We start from the raw sequence: 16846 nt of genomic DNA, 5'->3' as shown, positions 1-16846 counted from the left end.
TGTGTCTGGAGAGTTTCTCAGGAGTAGGCTGGCCGTTTTTCTGGTTTTATAGTAAATCGTCAGTTGTATCCTCTGATTTTTGTCTGTAGGGATAACCTTCCTATTAAAAATATCTTTCAGGACCCTTTCCTCCGTTTTATGAGCTGTGGAAAAGAAGTTCCTGTAAAATAGTCTAATAGGGGGTATAGGTGTTGTGTTAGTTGTCTCTTCAGAGGTTGCATGGCTTTTCACTTTCCTTCTTATGATGTCTTCGACGAAACCATTGGAGAAGCCGTTATTGACTAGGACCTGCCTTACCCTACAGAGTTCTTCGTCGACTTGCTTCCATTCTGAGCTGTGGCTGAGAGCACGGTCGACATATGCGTTAACAACACTCCTCTTGTACCTGTCTGGGCAGTCGCTGTTGGCATTTAGGCACATTCCTATGTTTGTTTCCTTAGTGTCTACACTACAGGATACAACTGACGATTTACTATAAAACCAGGAAAACGGCCAGCCTACTCATGAGAAACTCTCCAGACACAAAACAGAACGCTTTAAAAGAGACTAACGTCGTCTATGCCTTCAAATGCCCTCTTGGGGACTGTAAGCTCCAAAAAACCCAGTATATAGGCAAGACAACAACATCTCTTTCTAGGCGTTTAACGATGCATAAGCAACAGGGCTCCATTAAGGAACATATAATCTCTTCCCACAACCAAACCATCGCCAGAGAAGTCCTAGTAAACAACACAGAAATCATCGATAGATACAGCGATAGCAGGCGGCTTGACGTTTGCGAGGCACTACACATCAAGAAGTCAACACCAGCAATCAACAGCCAATTATTGCACAACTATATTCTACCCACCTCAAGACTCCACTCCAATATAGAAGCATCAAGAAATATGGACCAATAGGCTTTCTACAAACACTTCTATTCAATATCCATTGTTTCGTGTTCTGTCTTGTGTTGATGAAATTAATACCCTATTAATACTCTTGTTCTGTCTTGTGTTGATGAAATTAATACCCTATTAATGCCACATCTTGTTCTGTCTTGTGTTAATGCCACATCACCCCTTCCACCTCACTCAAATGTAGATATAAAATCGGAGATACGTAAGTTCTATTCAGTTGTGTATTTGTGAACTAAAGTCTTTGAAAATGTAATAAGTTTTACGAAACGCACTCGTGTCGCGACAGACTAGAAATAAAAATGAATTTTGGAGAATTGATTTTTGATTTACCTCCAACAGTGAAAAGAAATGTACGAAAGATTGAGAAAATTCGTGTTAGAATTATTAATCTTACTTTTTCGGTCATATTTAATAATATATGTCTACAGGAAAGACTGCTACCAAAATATACTAATATATATATATATATATATATATATATATATATATATATATATATATATATATATATATATATATATATATATATATATATATATATATATATATATATATATATATATATATATATATATAGAGGGTACCACCTCTGGTGCCAATGTGGGGACCCATAGCCTCGGAGAAGAAATTAAAAAGTATTCAGAGGAGACCTTGTGGTTTCTCACTGAACACTAATATTATCTTCTCCTACCACCCCCATTCTTTTGTATGTACACATATATATTTACTTTATTTGAACTTTGTTACAAAAAGGAGTTACATATGGGTTACAAAGATGGTTGTCATAGGTTGTCGAGTTCCTCCAGCTCCTCAGATGGCGGGCAGGAACCCTGGATGCAGTGCGCATTTCCCCTCTGTATCGCCACACTGAGGCGCTGGAAAAGAAAGCTTGCAGCTCTCGGGTCCCTTGTTGTTTCAATGAGCCTAGAACCCAGTTCCTTCAAAAAACTGGTAGCACTTTTACCCCAGGCGCCGAGCGTCTCAGAAGCAATGGGGACAAAATTGTAGTGGTGATCCAGTTCTCTATACTTACGGGATTTGGCTGCTTCCCTGTGGGTGGCAGCGCCACCTGGTTGTGCAACACTGAGGTTAATGTAGGTGTTAGCCAGGGTTGATACGCACGTGTAGTCCCATACCAACTGCTTGCCATTCTTCCAGGGGTTCACTGTGATACCATCCGGGCTACCAATAAGAGCATCAGAGTTACGGGGCGTTAGGTAACGGGGCTCTCTTTCAGCTGGGCATCCAGCTGTGGTGAGGCTCCTCTTGATGATGTCGTTAACTTCACTGTGCCTCGAGTGCCATCCCCCTGTGCTTTGGCAGAGTAGGCCATGGTGACCGTACCTGTCAGCCACCACCTCGCTGCAAATACACCTATATCTGGTGTGGATTGGGGCAGCAAGGTGGAGGGCCACAGCAATTCGGAGGGCGTGTGGTGTGAGACGCGTGCCAGTTGCCGACATTGGGGTTGCTAACAGGAAATCCCCTGCATGTGGTGCTGGTACTGCTGTGAGGCGAGCAATGTCGTGTTGTGTTGTTGCAGCACCCAGGCACTCTGCAGCAACTTGGTCTACAATGGGACCATCCCAGCTGGATTGCTTGTAGGATTTTGGGGATGGTGGTTGAGGTGATTGGCCTGCACGAGAGGCCCACTCTGTGGCACAGCGTGTAAAATTGGGATCATGTACACCTGCCAGCTGATGTAAGTGGGCAGGTAGAATTTCCTTCACAAGGTCGTCGGATGCTGATAAGGAGGACAGGAAGGCTGGAACAGCGATTTGCGTTGCTGTTCGAACTCCGAGGCCCCCAAGTCTTACGGGAAGAGAGGCTTGTTTCCACTGTAGGTCATCGAGAGAGAGGTTAAGGGCTTTTTCTAGCATTGATTTCAGTAACCGGTCATACTCATTTAGTTTTTGGCTACTGTAAGATGGTGAACACCTCAGAAAGTAGGTTAACCTGGGGAGGGACAGACATCTGGTGATGAGGTAGAGTGCATCATGAGCGTCAATATCCTCAATCCTCCCATCCATCCTCTTAAGGTCGGCGATTTTCTTATCAAGGACCTCATCGATGGCTTTCAACCCCAGGGGAGCTCCTAGGAGTGTGCTGTCTTCAGGTTTAGTTTTATGGATATTTGGTAGAAGACCCTCTATTCTCTCTACGATGCCCTGGTTGGAACATATTATTTCACATTTAGAAGGGTTCAGGGTGAGGCCTAAAACTGCACCTTGCTCCTGGATTTTTCTGATGTCCTCCAGGAGGGAGTCTTGGGAACCAGCTAGGGTACCATCATCCAAGAACCAGATGTTAAGCTCGCTGGACAGGACCTCTGTGACTTGTTTGATGACTAAGCAGAAAAGGAGAGGAGCGAGGGGGTCACCCTGTTGGACGCCTTCTCGCGAGTCAATTTCATGTTCGCCAAAAAGTAGCTTAAGATCCATACTGTAGCATGAATGTACAAAAGGGTAGAGGGAAGGGAAATGACTATGAACCGCACGGAGTACAGCATCCCTCCGCACCAAATTGAAGGCATTTTTGAAATCTAGCTTGATAAGGGCCTTTTCGTCTGTGATGTTGGCGATGATATATATATATATATATATATATATATATATATATATATATATATATATATATATATATATATATATATATAATATATATATATATATATATATATATATATATATATATATATATATATATATATATATATATATATATATATATATATATAATGTCGTACCTAGTAGCCAGAACGCATCTCTCGGCCTACTATGCAAGGCCCGATTTGCCTAATAAGCCAAATTTTCATGAAATAATTGGTTTTCTACTACCTAACCTAACCTAACCAAACTTTTTCGGCTACCTAACCTATAAAGATAGGTTAGGTTCGGTCATATATCTACGTTTATTTTAACTCTAATAAAAAAAATTGACCTCATACATGATGAAATGGGTAGCTTTATCATTTCACAAGAAAAAAAATTGAGAAAATATATTAATTCATGAAAACCTGGCTTATTAGGCAAATCGGGCCTTGCATAGTAGGCTGAGAAGTGGGTTCTGTCTACTAGGTACGACATATATATATATATATATATATATATATATATATATATATATATATATATATATATATATATATATATATATATATATATATATACCCATATATATATAATATGAAGCATATAAAATGGTTCGAATCTGTTTCAGACTTCCTCACAATGTTGAAAAAACCTGATGTGTCAAATACAACATTCCCGCGAGTGTTCGTGTTCTCTGTTTTCGAAGTCAAAGAGAATATCAGCACTCCAGAGACGAAGAGTGAGCTGCTCGGTTTGCTCCACAAAGGTGACGCTGCTCCATTCCATAAGAATGTTTGTCCTGCTTGTCACAGTATACCTGGATCACAGGTGAGTACTAGGATATGAAGTGCTGTGAACTCACTCCATGTGTTAGGTAGGGAGTTTCTTTCGCAGGCTTCAAGTGTCCTGAAAAGGATGTACTAATGTAGTTTATCGATACAAATGCATTTTTTTAGACAGCTCCGAAATATATGCTACGTTGGATATACCACGAATACACTGAGTAAACATCTCACACTTCATTTGCAAGTGGGAGGTCAGTCGGCTAGTAGGCTCTGCCATGTTAGAGTTACGTAACCTCCACGTGCAAGTTAGAAGCATGTAGTGATTTGGGTCAGTTTCAATTATGTTGTGGATGGTCTCTAGGACTAGTGTCACACTAGAATAGGAAGTTTGAAGCCAGAGTCATGATTGGTATCTGAGTCTAGTGTAACCAGTTGGATGTGTTGTGTAAGTAGTCAGCCCATCAGATGTTGTGTCCATCATTCACTCGCTAAAAACCAAAACTGGGGAACATTAGTGAAATACCATGGATGGTTTCAAGAGTGCCTCCCATGCCCTTGCACCACCCATAGCAGTGCTGTTCAATAAATCTTTGTGTCATACCTTCCCTGATATCCTTAAAAAAGCAAGAGTAACGCCAGTTCATAAAGGAGGTAACACGGCAGATATAAATAATTATAGACCCATATTGAATCTATCTATATTATCAAAAATATTTGAAAAAATTATTTACAAACAGCTATACTCCTCTCTCGTAAAATTCAATATACTAAATCCCTGTCAATTGTGCTTCTGCTCCCAAGATAGTATCAATGATACAATTGTTAGTCTGCTTGACTTGATCTACTCAGCCCTTGACAAAAGTGAGTTTCCGATTGGACTCTTCATTGACCTGAGAAAGGCCTTTGATACTGTTAACCATAATAATGTTACGGCCCTCTCGGGACGCAACGGGGTTCTTACTCTGATGTTGTTAGAGGAAGTTGTATCCGACCCCAAGCCAGTAGTGGCTTTCAAGGGATGTGATCCGTGACGCAAGTAACTTAAAGGGGAAGGGAAATAAAGTCAAGAACTTAATATAATATATTGACCACCACCAATAAATAATATATAAAAAGATTACACGGGGGGAGGGGTATTAACACTACACAAACGTCTTCTCCTGAAGACTCTGGAATCAAGCTCTCGGTGCTAAGTCTTCGGTGCTTTCGTGGCCTCACAACGAATCCTCTGAGAAGCTGAGCCTACCCTGGCCACAGGTCAGCCAAAACACAGGTCCACTGGGGGCACCGCCGTGGAGGCCGTCGACCACAAGTCCAGCAGGTCTGCTGGCAGGTTCCGGACCAGCAACGCTGGTAAGGCCACTCCACGAGCGATATTAGGGTAACGCCCTAGTCAGGAGCCTCGTGTGATACCACAAATCACTCTCCTGTCCTCAATACCCCAGTGGATAATCGTCTCCAGCAGTCGGTCCCGGGTAATCCTTCTACTGCCACTCCACTGGCAGGGTAACACCACAGTGTTTCTTCCGGGGGACGACTTCACAGCTGCTGCAGCAAAGCACAAGGTATGGAGACGGCCGCCTTGGGTAGACTGACTCAACTTCCATCACAGCAGTCCCAGGTCGACTCTGTAAGTAGACACGTCATCAATAACAGGGACACTAAAACACCTCACTTACAGGCTCAGACACAAACGCCCGACGTATCCACTCCGTAGATGGCGTTGTCGTCTGCGCACCACCTCACCAGAGGTCAGCGGTGGCTGTGTTGAGCGCTGAACAGGACTGGAAACTGGCCCTCGAGGCCAGTACACGTCGTCCTCACTAGGTGTCGTCGTCCGTTTGGAGGGGGTTTCGGGAGCTGACCCACAGATGGCGCGGTCGTCACTGCTCCATGCTCGGACACTGGATCCGGGTTCGTAACACCTCCCAACCAAAAAGAATTTGGTTTGGGTTTCTAGAAAGAGAATTACAAACCAAATTAGAACGGGGACACAACTCCAAATGGACACACACTCTAAGAACTGGAATGGCGAGGCTGTCTTGTCCACAGAACTGTACTAAGGAGAAACCCTGGCACAAAGGGAACTTGAAAATGGCATGCGATGACCTGCCTGACATACTTCTCCACACCTCCACCGAGATGTTAATCCGGAGCATAATCTCACACCTCTCGAGTAAGGATCGGTGTTGGCGCGATCTGGGGCGACTCGACACTTCCCTGTGTCGTGGCACCGATGATGGCTGGTCCCAGACGGTATTTCTAGTACCGGTCCGGTGGTCCTTCAGGGAGACGGGAACCTGGAATACAGGGGTCTGATAATTCAGAGTGATAGCGACAGTGGGAAAGTCAATACTTACAGCATACTCCTCTACTAGGCCCACACCTAGTTCCAACAGGGCTGCTTGCACACCGAAGACGGCATTCGCTCTGCCCACGTCAGGTCGACCAACGTTCCGTATAACGCTGTATTGAGGCTCAGCAATCACGCGGGGGGTGTCAACCTGTCGGAAACAGTCACTCATATTATCATTTCTCGTACCTCCTGTATCTACCATTACCTTCCAGGTCCCTTCTTCAACTGCAACATTCACTGTGCACTTCTCCAATCCCTGGGACCTCTTCAAGGTGTTCACGGGAGCCATCATCCTTCGGGTCGTCCACTGGTCCTTACTGAGAACAAGAATCAAAAATACCGCTAAGAAACATTTGGTTAACTTAGGGACGAGTATCCTGAGCTTGAAATGTCCATAGCCGGCTACATCCATTAGCCTGGTTTGGACCAAAGAGGGCACTAAACCTTTCGAACACACCTCACATACCTCTGACGTCTGGGGAATCTCTGGCCGGTTCAATGAACGCTGTACAATGCTATACCGCAAATACACATCCGCCTTCGCTCCAGACTCGTTGGTATCCGTGGGTGCCTGCGCACAAGGCCTCTCTTCTAGCTCAGGTACTTCTGCCATCGTAACCTCATGTTTCTTGTCGAGAGAAGAATCAGGAGACACTGTTAGAATACTGTCGATCTGCGGGTGAGAGGAAGGATTAAACATACTTACATCCGGGTCTGTCTTTACCTGGACATTACCATTGCCTGTAGTTACCTCAGACCTTGCTGTTCTGGCTGACTCGTCCGCGACCTTGGGAAGATTGATGCTCCAATCTGTCACCAAGTCGTTGGCTAGTACCACGTCAATCCCAGCCACAGGGAGGGTATCGACTACTGCCAACGCACATGTGCCGCTGAAATAAGGCGAGTCGAGATGTACCGGCACTAAAGGGGCGATATACTGCGTCCTCGGAAATCCAACCAGGACAACCTGTTGTCTCCCGTCCACACTTACTCCCTCGGGTAACGAGCTTCTCACGATCAGGGACTGAGCTGCTCCACTATCTCTGAGCACTACAACAGATCTACCAGTGTGATCACTCGTTACATACCCGCTTGAAGTGTGAGGGGCGAACAAACTTGGTCCTTCCTGCGCCGTCGTCGACTGGTTTCCTGCTGGTGATGTTCCACAGCTCATCAACATCACCTCCCTTCGTGCGCCGCCACCTCTTCTGCCTCGGCACATAGCAGCTACATGCCCTTTCTGCCCACAAGTCCAGCACACCACATTCCTCCTTGGACTCCGGTGTTTCGGACTGTTAGGACTCGTCCTTCGAGGGCTACTTGGGGGCGTCTTCTTAGCGCTTCGTGGGACGGGGGTCTCTTCTTCGTCCTGAGGTTTGTCAAACCGGCGTTGGTAATGCCTTGGGACGTACTTAGCAGACGGCCTATGAGTCAGGATGTATTCCTCAGCCATGGTGGCTGCCGCACTCAAGGTCTCTACCTGCTGTTCCTCTAAGTACGTCTTCAGGTCTCCAGATAAACAATCCTTGAAGTCCTCTAGCAGTACAAGCTGTTCGAGGTCTTCTTTGGTCTCCACCTTCCGAGAGGTACACCACTCCTGAAAAAGTCGCTCCTTGATAGTGGCGAATTCGGTGAAAGTGTGCTCTGAGGTCTTTTTCAGGTTCCTGAACTTCTGCCTGTACGCCTCAGGTACCAATTGGTACGCCATGAGCACCACTTTCTTCACCCTGTCGTAATCGCCAGAGTCGTCAAGGGATAATGTGGAGTAGGCGATTTGGGCCTTCCCAGTCAAGACTGACTGTATCATGATGGCCCAATTCTCCCTTGGCCACTCCAAAGAGGCAGCGACTTTCTCGAAGGCTGCAAAGAACTTCGAAACTTCCCTCTCGTTGAATTTTGGGACCGTTTTGATGTTCCTTACCGGATCGAAACTACTGGTTTCCGATGTTGGCCTCCGACCACCGCCTAATCGTAATACTTCTAGTTCATGTTGTCTCTGTCTTTCGTTTTCTTCTCTCTCTCGCTGTTCTCTTTCTCGTTTCTCTTCTCTTTCTCGCTCTTCTCTTTCTCGTTTCTCTTCTCTTTCTCGCTCTTCTCTTCTTTCTTCTCGTTCTAATTCTAAACGCCTCATCGCCAATTCTTTTTCTTTCATCTCCATTTCTTTATCTTTTAATTCTCGTTCTATTTCTAACTTCTTCCATTCTATCTCGCGGTTTATTTCCAAGGCGCGCATTTTGACTGTAAGTAAACTTATATTTAGCTCACCTGCATCACTGTCAATGTCACTGCCTTTATCTTCCTTTTCAGTGGAAGCAACTTCTTCACTTTCCTTGGTACCTAGTGCCTCACTTTCTTATTTTTCTTCGGCCTTCAAATGCCGGTGAACCTTGGATAAGATCTCCACACGGGAATCACTGGCACGGATCTTTATCTCCAAGTAGGCACTAACTAGCACTAGTTCCGGTTTGCTCAGATACTTTAATCTGGCAAGACAGTCCTCTCTGTTCAGAAAAGCCTGCACATCGTCCAGATCATCGATGGTAGCTTTTTCTGCCATTGTCACAGATGGAACACTTAGCACTTAACACACCGCTTTCTCGTTAGCACTTAACGCACCGAGCACTGTTCTACGTCAATATTGCACTTTATCGCACCTGGCGCCTCACTTGCCAATATTGCACGTAATTACTTTGGGCACCGCACTACCCAATATTGCACTGAATCACAGCGAACACTTCGCTCTACAATATTGCACTGAATCACGACGAGCACCGCACTACACAATATCGCACTTAATCGCTTAATCACAGCGAGCACCGCACTGCACAATATCGCACTTAGTCACTCTTGAGCACCGCACAGGACGTATAACGTCACAATCGTCACACACAGGGGGAATTATATACAGGGATTACGCCACTTCACCACCCCTGTCAAACATACTTAACAAGGGGTCGGATCCCGCTGGGGATGCCAATTATGTTACGGCCCTCTCGGGACGCAACGGGGTTCTTACTCTGATGTTGTTAGAGGAAGTTGTATCCGACCCCAAGCTAGTAGTGGCTTTCAAGGGATGTGATCCGTGACGCAAGTAACTTAAAGGGGAAGGGAAATAAAGTCAAGAACTTAATATAATATATTGACCACCACCAATAAATAATATATAAAAAGATTACACGGGGGGAGGGGTATTAACACTGTACACAAACGTCTTCTCCTGAAGACTCTGGAATCAAGCTCTCGGTGCTAAGTCTTCGGTGCTTTCGTGGCCTCACAACGAATCCTCTGAGAAGCTGAGCCTACCCTGGCCACAGGTCAGCCAAAACACAGGTCCACTGGGGGAGGTTCCGGACCAGCAACGCTGGTAAGGCCACTCCACGAGCGATATTAGGGTAACGCCCTAGTCAGGAGCCTCGTGTGATACCACAAATCACTCTCCTGTCCTCAATACCCCAGTGGATAATCGTCTCCAGCAGTCGGTCCCGGGTAATCCTTCTACTGCCACTCCACTGGCAGGGTAACACAACAGTGTTCTTCCGGGGGACGACTTCACAGCTGCTGCAGCAAAGCACAAGGTATGGAGACGGCCGCCTTGGGTAGACTGACTCAACTTCCATCACAGCAGTCCCAGGTCGACTCTGTAAGCAGACATGTCATCAATAACAGGGACACTAAAACACCTCACTTACAGGCTCAGACACAAACGCCCGACGTATCCACTCCCTAGATGGCGTTGTCGTCTGAGCACCACCTCACCAGAGGTCAGCGGTGGCTGTGTTGAGCGCTGAACAGGACTGGAAACTGGCCCTCGAGGCCAGTACACGTCGTCCTCACCAGGTGTCGTCGTCCGTTTGGAGGGGGTTTCGGGAGCTGACCCACAGATGGCGCGGTCGTCACTGCTCCGTGCTCGGACGCTGGATCCGGGTTCGTAACACTACCTTTTACTTAAACTCCACCATTATGGAATCCGTGGCCTTGATCTGAACTATATCCGATCCTATCTTAGTGACAGACACCAATATGTAGCCATCAATGATATAACCTCTCCTACACTACCACTAACTGTAGGGATGCCCAGAGCAGCATCCTAAGACCCTTTCTGTTTCTTATATACATCAATGATCTCCCTAATGTCTCTAACATGCTTGAACCTATACTGTTTGCTGATGATACTACTCTCATCTACTCTGACCCCAACCCACTCATGTTAAATAATGTTTTAAACAATGAATTCAAAAAGTCCACTTGTGGATGTCAACCAACAAACTCACATTAAACATAGAAAAGACCTACTATATCATATTTGGAAACAAATCAACAAATGCAATTCAACTTCAGATAGATAATGTAAACATTAGCAATAAAAATTATGGAAAGTTACTTGGCCTGTACTTAGACAAGAGACTCAACTTCAGCACCCATATACAACACATTATTAAAAAGGTTTCTAAAATAGTTGGTATACTCTCTAAGATCAGATATTATGTACCATACTCTGCTCTCCTCTCGTTCTAATATGCACTTATCTATTCCTATCTTACTTATGGTATCTGTGCTTGGGGTTCAACCTCTGCAAACTACCTCAAGCCCATCATCATCCAGCAAAAATCTTCTATCAGGACAATAACTATGCCTACAGACAACACACAGCTCCCCAGTTCAAATCCCTAAACATGTTAAACATAAATTCACTCCATACATTCTCTTGTGTAAATTACGTTTATAAAACCCTTTTTCTAAGTGCAAACTCTGTTCTGGAACTCTTCCTGGACAGATGTAATTGAACACATGCCCACCACACCAGACATAAATATCTCTTTGATATCCCTAGAGTCAAACTTAATCTATGTAAACACTCTATGCAAATAAAGGGACCTAGTCTAAAGGGACCCAGGACTATATGCAACTGAAACTCACCCTAAAAGTGACTCGAACCAATACTGCAAGGAGCAACGCAACGGGTATGTACAGGACGCCTTAATTCACTTGACCATCTCGACCAGACATAAGGAGGTGATAGCGGAAGCTATTTGAACCCTCCCCCCCCCCCCGCCAGCACCTGGATGGTAATCTTGGGCATAGCATTTTATCAAATCACCTCATTCTTTGGGGTAAACGTGAGGAACACAAATGCGAACAAGCCTGAATGGTCCCCAGGACTATAAGCAACTGAAAACTCACACCCCAGAAGTGACTCAAACCCATACTGCCAGGAACAACGCAACTGGTATGTACAGGACACCTTAATCCACTTGACCATCTCGACCGGACATAAGGAGGTGATAGCCGAAGCTATTTGAAAGACCCTCCCGCCAACCCGGATGGTAATCTTGGGCATAGCATTTTATCAAATCACCTCATTCTTTGGGGCACACGTGAGGAAGACAAATGCGAACAAGCCTGAATGGTCCCCAGGACTATATGCAACTGAAAACTCACACCCCAGAAGTGACTCGAACCCATACTGCCAAGAACAACGCAACTGGTATGTACAGGACGCCTTAATCCACTTGACCATCTCGACCGGACATAAGGAGGTGATAGCCGAAGCTATTTGAACCACCCCCCTGCCGGCACCCGGATGGTAATCTTGGGCATAGCATTTTATCAAATCACCTCATTCTTTGGGGCTCACTAGAGGAACACAAATGTGAACAAGTCTGAATGGTCCCCAGGACTATATGCAACTCAAAACTCACACCCCAGAAGTGACTTGAACCCATACTGCCAGGAGGAATGCAACTGGTATGTACAGGACGCCTTAATCCACTTGACCATCTCAACCGGACATAAGGAGGTGATAGGCGAAGCTATTTGAAAGACCCTCCCGCCAACCCGGATGGTAATCTTGGGCATAGCATTTTATCAAATCACCTGAGTCTTTGGGGCACACGTGAGGAACACAAATGCGAACAAGCCTGAATGGTCCCAGGACTATATACAACTGAAAACTCACACCCCAGAAGTGACTCGAACCCATACGACCAGGAGCAAGGCAACTGGTATGTACAGGAGGCCTTAATCCACTTGACCATCTCGACCGGACATAAGGAGGTGATAGCCAAAGCTATATGAACCAGCCCCCCGCCGGCACCCGGATGGTAATCTTGGGCATAGCATTTTATCAAATCACCTCATTCTTTGGGAACACATGAGGAACACAAATGTGAACAAGCCTGAATGGTCCCAGGACTATATGAAACTGAAAACTCACACCCCAGAAGTGACTCGAGCCCACACGGCCAGGAGCAAGGCAACTGGTATGTACAGGATGCCTTAATCCACTTGACCATCTCGACCGGACATAAGGAGGTGACAGCCGAAGCTATTTGAACCAGCCCCCCGCCGGCACCCAGATGGTAATCTTGGGCATAGCATTTTATCAAATCAACTCATTCTTTGGGGCACACGTGAGGAACACAAATGCGAACAAGCCTTAATGGTCATATATGCAACTGAAAACTCACACCCCAGAAGTGACTCGAACCCATTCTACCAGGAGCACTCTGCAACTGGTGTACAAGACACCTTAACCACTCGACCATCACGACCGGACAAAAGATGATGGTAGCCGAGGCTAATTCTCCTTCATCTCGCTGGCACTCTGATGGTTGTCTTGGGCATAGTATTTTATCAAGTCACCTCATTCTTTGGGGCACGCGTGTGGAACACAAATGCAAACAAGTGTGAATGGTCACCAGTCATATAGTAGTAGTAGTAGTAGGCATCCTTCAGTCTCGGGAGACTATGGAGTTGCGCCCTAGTTGTCTAATCCTGGTGCAGCGTCTGGTGTGACTGATGAGGCCAATCCGAGAGTGGCAGTCCATCCCACACCGAGCACAAACGAAGTCCGATTCTGGTCTGTCTTCCTGGCTACCGGCTTTCCTTCTCTGTCTCTTAGCCTCCAATTCCTTGGCAAGTGACTCCTCGAACTTGGAGAGACCTCTTTGAACAGACTGCCTCCAGGCTGAACGGTCTGCAGCCAGTGTCTCCCATATAACAAGATCGACGTCCATGGCTTTCAGGTCCCTTTTGCATACGTCTTTGTACCGTAGCTGGGGCTTGCCTGTTGGACGCTTTCCCTGCCTCAGCACTCCGTACAGGAGATCCTTGGGGATCCTGCCGTCACCCATTCGCACAACGTGCCCGAGCCAGCGCATTCGTCTCTGTTTCATCATTGTGTACATGCTGGTGATTCTTGCTCTCCCCAAGACGTTGTTGTTTGTCACCTTGTCCTGCCAGGTGATGTCCAAGATGTGTCTAAGGCAGCGCATGTGGTAGGCATTCAGCTGTCTTTCCTGACGGGCACGGAGTGTCCAAGACACACTGCCATAAAGGAGAGTGCTCAGGACACAGGATCTGTAAACCTGAATCTTAGTATACTCAGTTAGCCTATTGTTGGCCCACACTCTCTTTGTCAGTCTGGACATGGTAGTAGATGCCTTACCGATGCGTTTGTTTAGCTCCGTATCAAGAGAGAGGGAGTCAGAGATTGTGGAGCCCAGGTACACGAAGTCGTGAACGACTTCCAGTTTGGAATCAGAGATGCCGATGTCAGGTGGGGAGTCCACTCCTTGTCCCATGACTTGTGTTTTCTTCAGACTGATGGTGAGTCCGAAAGCCTGAGAGGCCTCGCTGAAGCGGGTTATGAGCCGTTGGAGGTCTTTAGCTGAGTGGGCAGTGACTGCTGCGTCGTCGGCAAAAAGGAAGTCGCACAGACACCTCAGCCGAACCTTCGTCTTGGCTCTCAGCCTGGCGAGGTTAAAGAGCTTTCCATCCGACCTGGTCCGGAGGTAAATGCCTTCCGTGACAGATCCGAAGGCGTGCCGCAGCATAACTGCGAAGAAAATCCCGAATAGGGTTGGAGCCAGTACGCAGCCCTGCTTTACGCCACTTCGGATGTCAAAGGCGTCTGATGTTAGGCCATCAAAGACCACGGTGCCCCTCATGTTCTCATGGAAAGATCTGATGATGCTGAGGAGCCTGGGTGGGCATCCGATCTTGGGGAGGATCTTGAACAGGCCATCCCTGCTGACGAGGTCGAAGGCCTTCGTCAGATCTATGAAGGCTACGAAGAGTGGCTGCTTCTGTTCCCTGCATTTCTCCTGCAGTTGTCTGAGGGAAAAGACCATGTCGATGGTGGACCTGCCAGCTCTGAATCCGCATTGTGATTCCAGTCATATACGCATCTGAAAACTCACACCCCAAAAGTGACTTGAACCCATACTGCCTGGAGCACTCTACAAATGGTGTACAGGACACCTTAACCACTCGACCATCACAACCGGACAAAAGATGATGATAGCCGAGGCTAATTCTCCATCATCCCGCAGGCACTCTGAAGGTAATCTTGGGCATAGCATTTTTATCAAATCACCTCATTCTTTGGGGCACACGTGTGGAACACAAATGCGAACAAGCCTGCATCTGCTACAACATTAACATATATTCCAAAAAACATCCCGCCGCAAAACAATAGCCAAAATCTCAAATCTAAGTCAATAATACTCCAGAAACTATTCTAACATGTCATTATATCCTCTTTTTTATATCTTCGTCTCTCCAAGGAGGAAACAGATCGCTTTCACCTACGGTCATTAAGGCTGTCTATGAATACCCAAGAGAAGATAACCAAGTTCGCCTGCCTCATCCAGCAAAAAACACCAACAACTAAATTTGTAACAAAAACATATTGAAAACTTCCAACATCAGAGCACAAATCAAAATGTGAAATTTAACAAGGAAATACAGCAGGCACTATTCGAGTCATCCCCAGCCATGAAGAAATGTCTTCACACAATTCTGCCACAGCAGAAGCTCTACAGAACAGACACTCACACTCATACGAAACAATATCATACCATGAGCATATGACACCAGATTAGACCCATTAGTTGTTGGCGAACCTGAAATCTATAATGACACTTATTATTTTCCACCTAGGTTAGCAGGTGGCTTTACAAGAAAAAATGCCAACATGTCAAGCAATGGCTAAGCCCGGTACTTGGTGATGCTGCACGAGGTCTTCTTACGGAACTCATAAGACTTGTCAACACGTTCATAATGGTATACCAGAGGTCATCAACCCACTTTTTATTTTTTGGTGCTTATCGCTGTACACTTAATAAGATAGACGGGGCCATGCCAATCACGGTTGGCAACATTATCTTACGCCTCGTTGTTCAGGCATTATCAGCCAACAAGCGGCTCAATTGGTGAAGCCAAATCAACTTCAATTGGTGGTCCACAAGATTGTGAAGCTGCCGCTCGTTCAGAACGAGCATACATCGGCAACATCTCTGACCGAAAGTCTCTAATCAAACTGGACTTTATAAATGCCTTCAACACGGTCCGATGAGATGCAGTGCTCCGTGTTGTATATTGCCACTTCTGTCCTCTTTGCCCATTCATTCTATCGTGCTACAGTAGTGATTCAAAGTTATTCTCTGGCAAACATGAAATCAGATCAAGAGAAGGTGTCCAGCAAGGGGATTTCTTAAAAGAAATCACCAAAAGTTTGTAACTGTTATTGGACGACTGCAGATCGTCCAGGAACAGTTACAAACTTTTGGTAGTTTCTATTAAGAAAGTCGTGTTAGAAATAGCTGTCAACCTTCCCCTTAATGACTGTCAGATTAAACAAGAAACTCTTCCAGTCAGACTCGGTGGCCTTGGTGTCCATATTGTTACCCAAATTGCTGTTTCATCCTTCCTGTCTCTCCCTTCAGCATCAGATGACCTGATGATGGAAATTTTACCTGATAATTTAGGTGACTTACAAGAATACATGACACATACTGAACAGAATGCATCACTAATTGGGATACCCTGGCAACCACAGCAATCAGACCAACACTACCAAAAATCAACAAACTATCCACTTGGAACAGCCCCATCGTGGACAAAGAGACTACAACTTTGCTGTAGAAAACAACAATACCCAGTAACATGCTCACCTCTCAACCATATATGCTCCCCATGCGGTGGATTTCCTTTTGGCATTCCCTATGTGACAGGTATACATTTCTTGATCTGCAGTGGCTTTGTATTGCAGCTGCCTTGCTGTTCTAATCCACACTCTATGTAAGTGTGTTTGTGGCAAAGCAGATGTGGAGCCATCATCAAGTAGAGCCTTTCCTCTGCCCAGCATCCAGTAGGGAGAGAGCCTCGTCTTCTAATATCCCATCACTTTTCTGACTTTGCTGGTCAACTGGA

At 45.8% G+C, this 16846-nt stretch overlaps 1 protein-coding gene across 1 annotated transcript in view; it reads left to right on the top strand.

The window, feature by feature from the left end:
• The window catches only part of LOC123768012 (beta-1,4-glucuronyltransferase 1-like), a 67420-nt gene that overhangs the window by 39866 nt on the left and 10708 nt on the right, over positions 1-16846 (top strand). Inside the window, exon 4 of the mRNA XM_069306721.1 lies at positions 4119-4318. Coding sequence (XP_069162822.1) covers positions 4119-4318 — 200 coding nt within the window. The remainder of the gene's footprint in view (positions 1-4118; positions 4319-16846) is intronic.

The sequence above is a fragment of the Procambarus clarkii genome, chromosome 58 (assembly GCF_040958095.1).
Source record: "Procambarus clarkii isolate CNS0578487 chromosome 58, FALCON_Pclarkii_2.0, whole genome shotgun sequence".
Taxonomy (NCBI): domain Eukaryota; kingdom Metazoa; phylum Arthropoda; class Malacostraca; order Decapoda; family Cambaridae; genus Procambarus; species Procambarus clarkii.
This window is presented reverse-complemented; position numbering and strand designations above follow the sequence as displayed.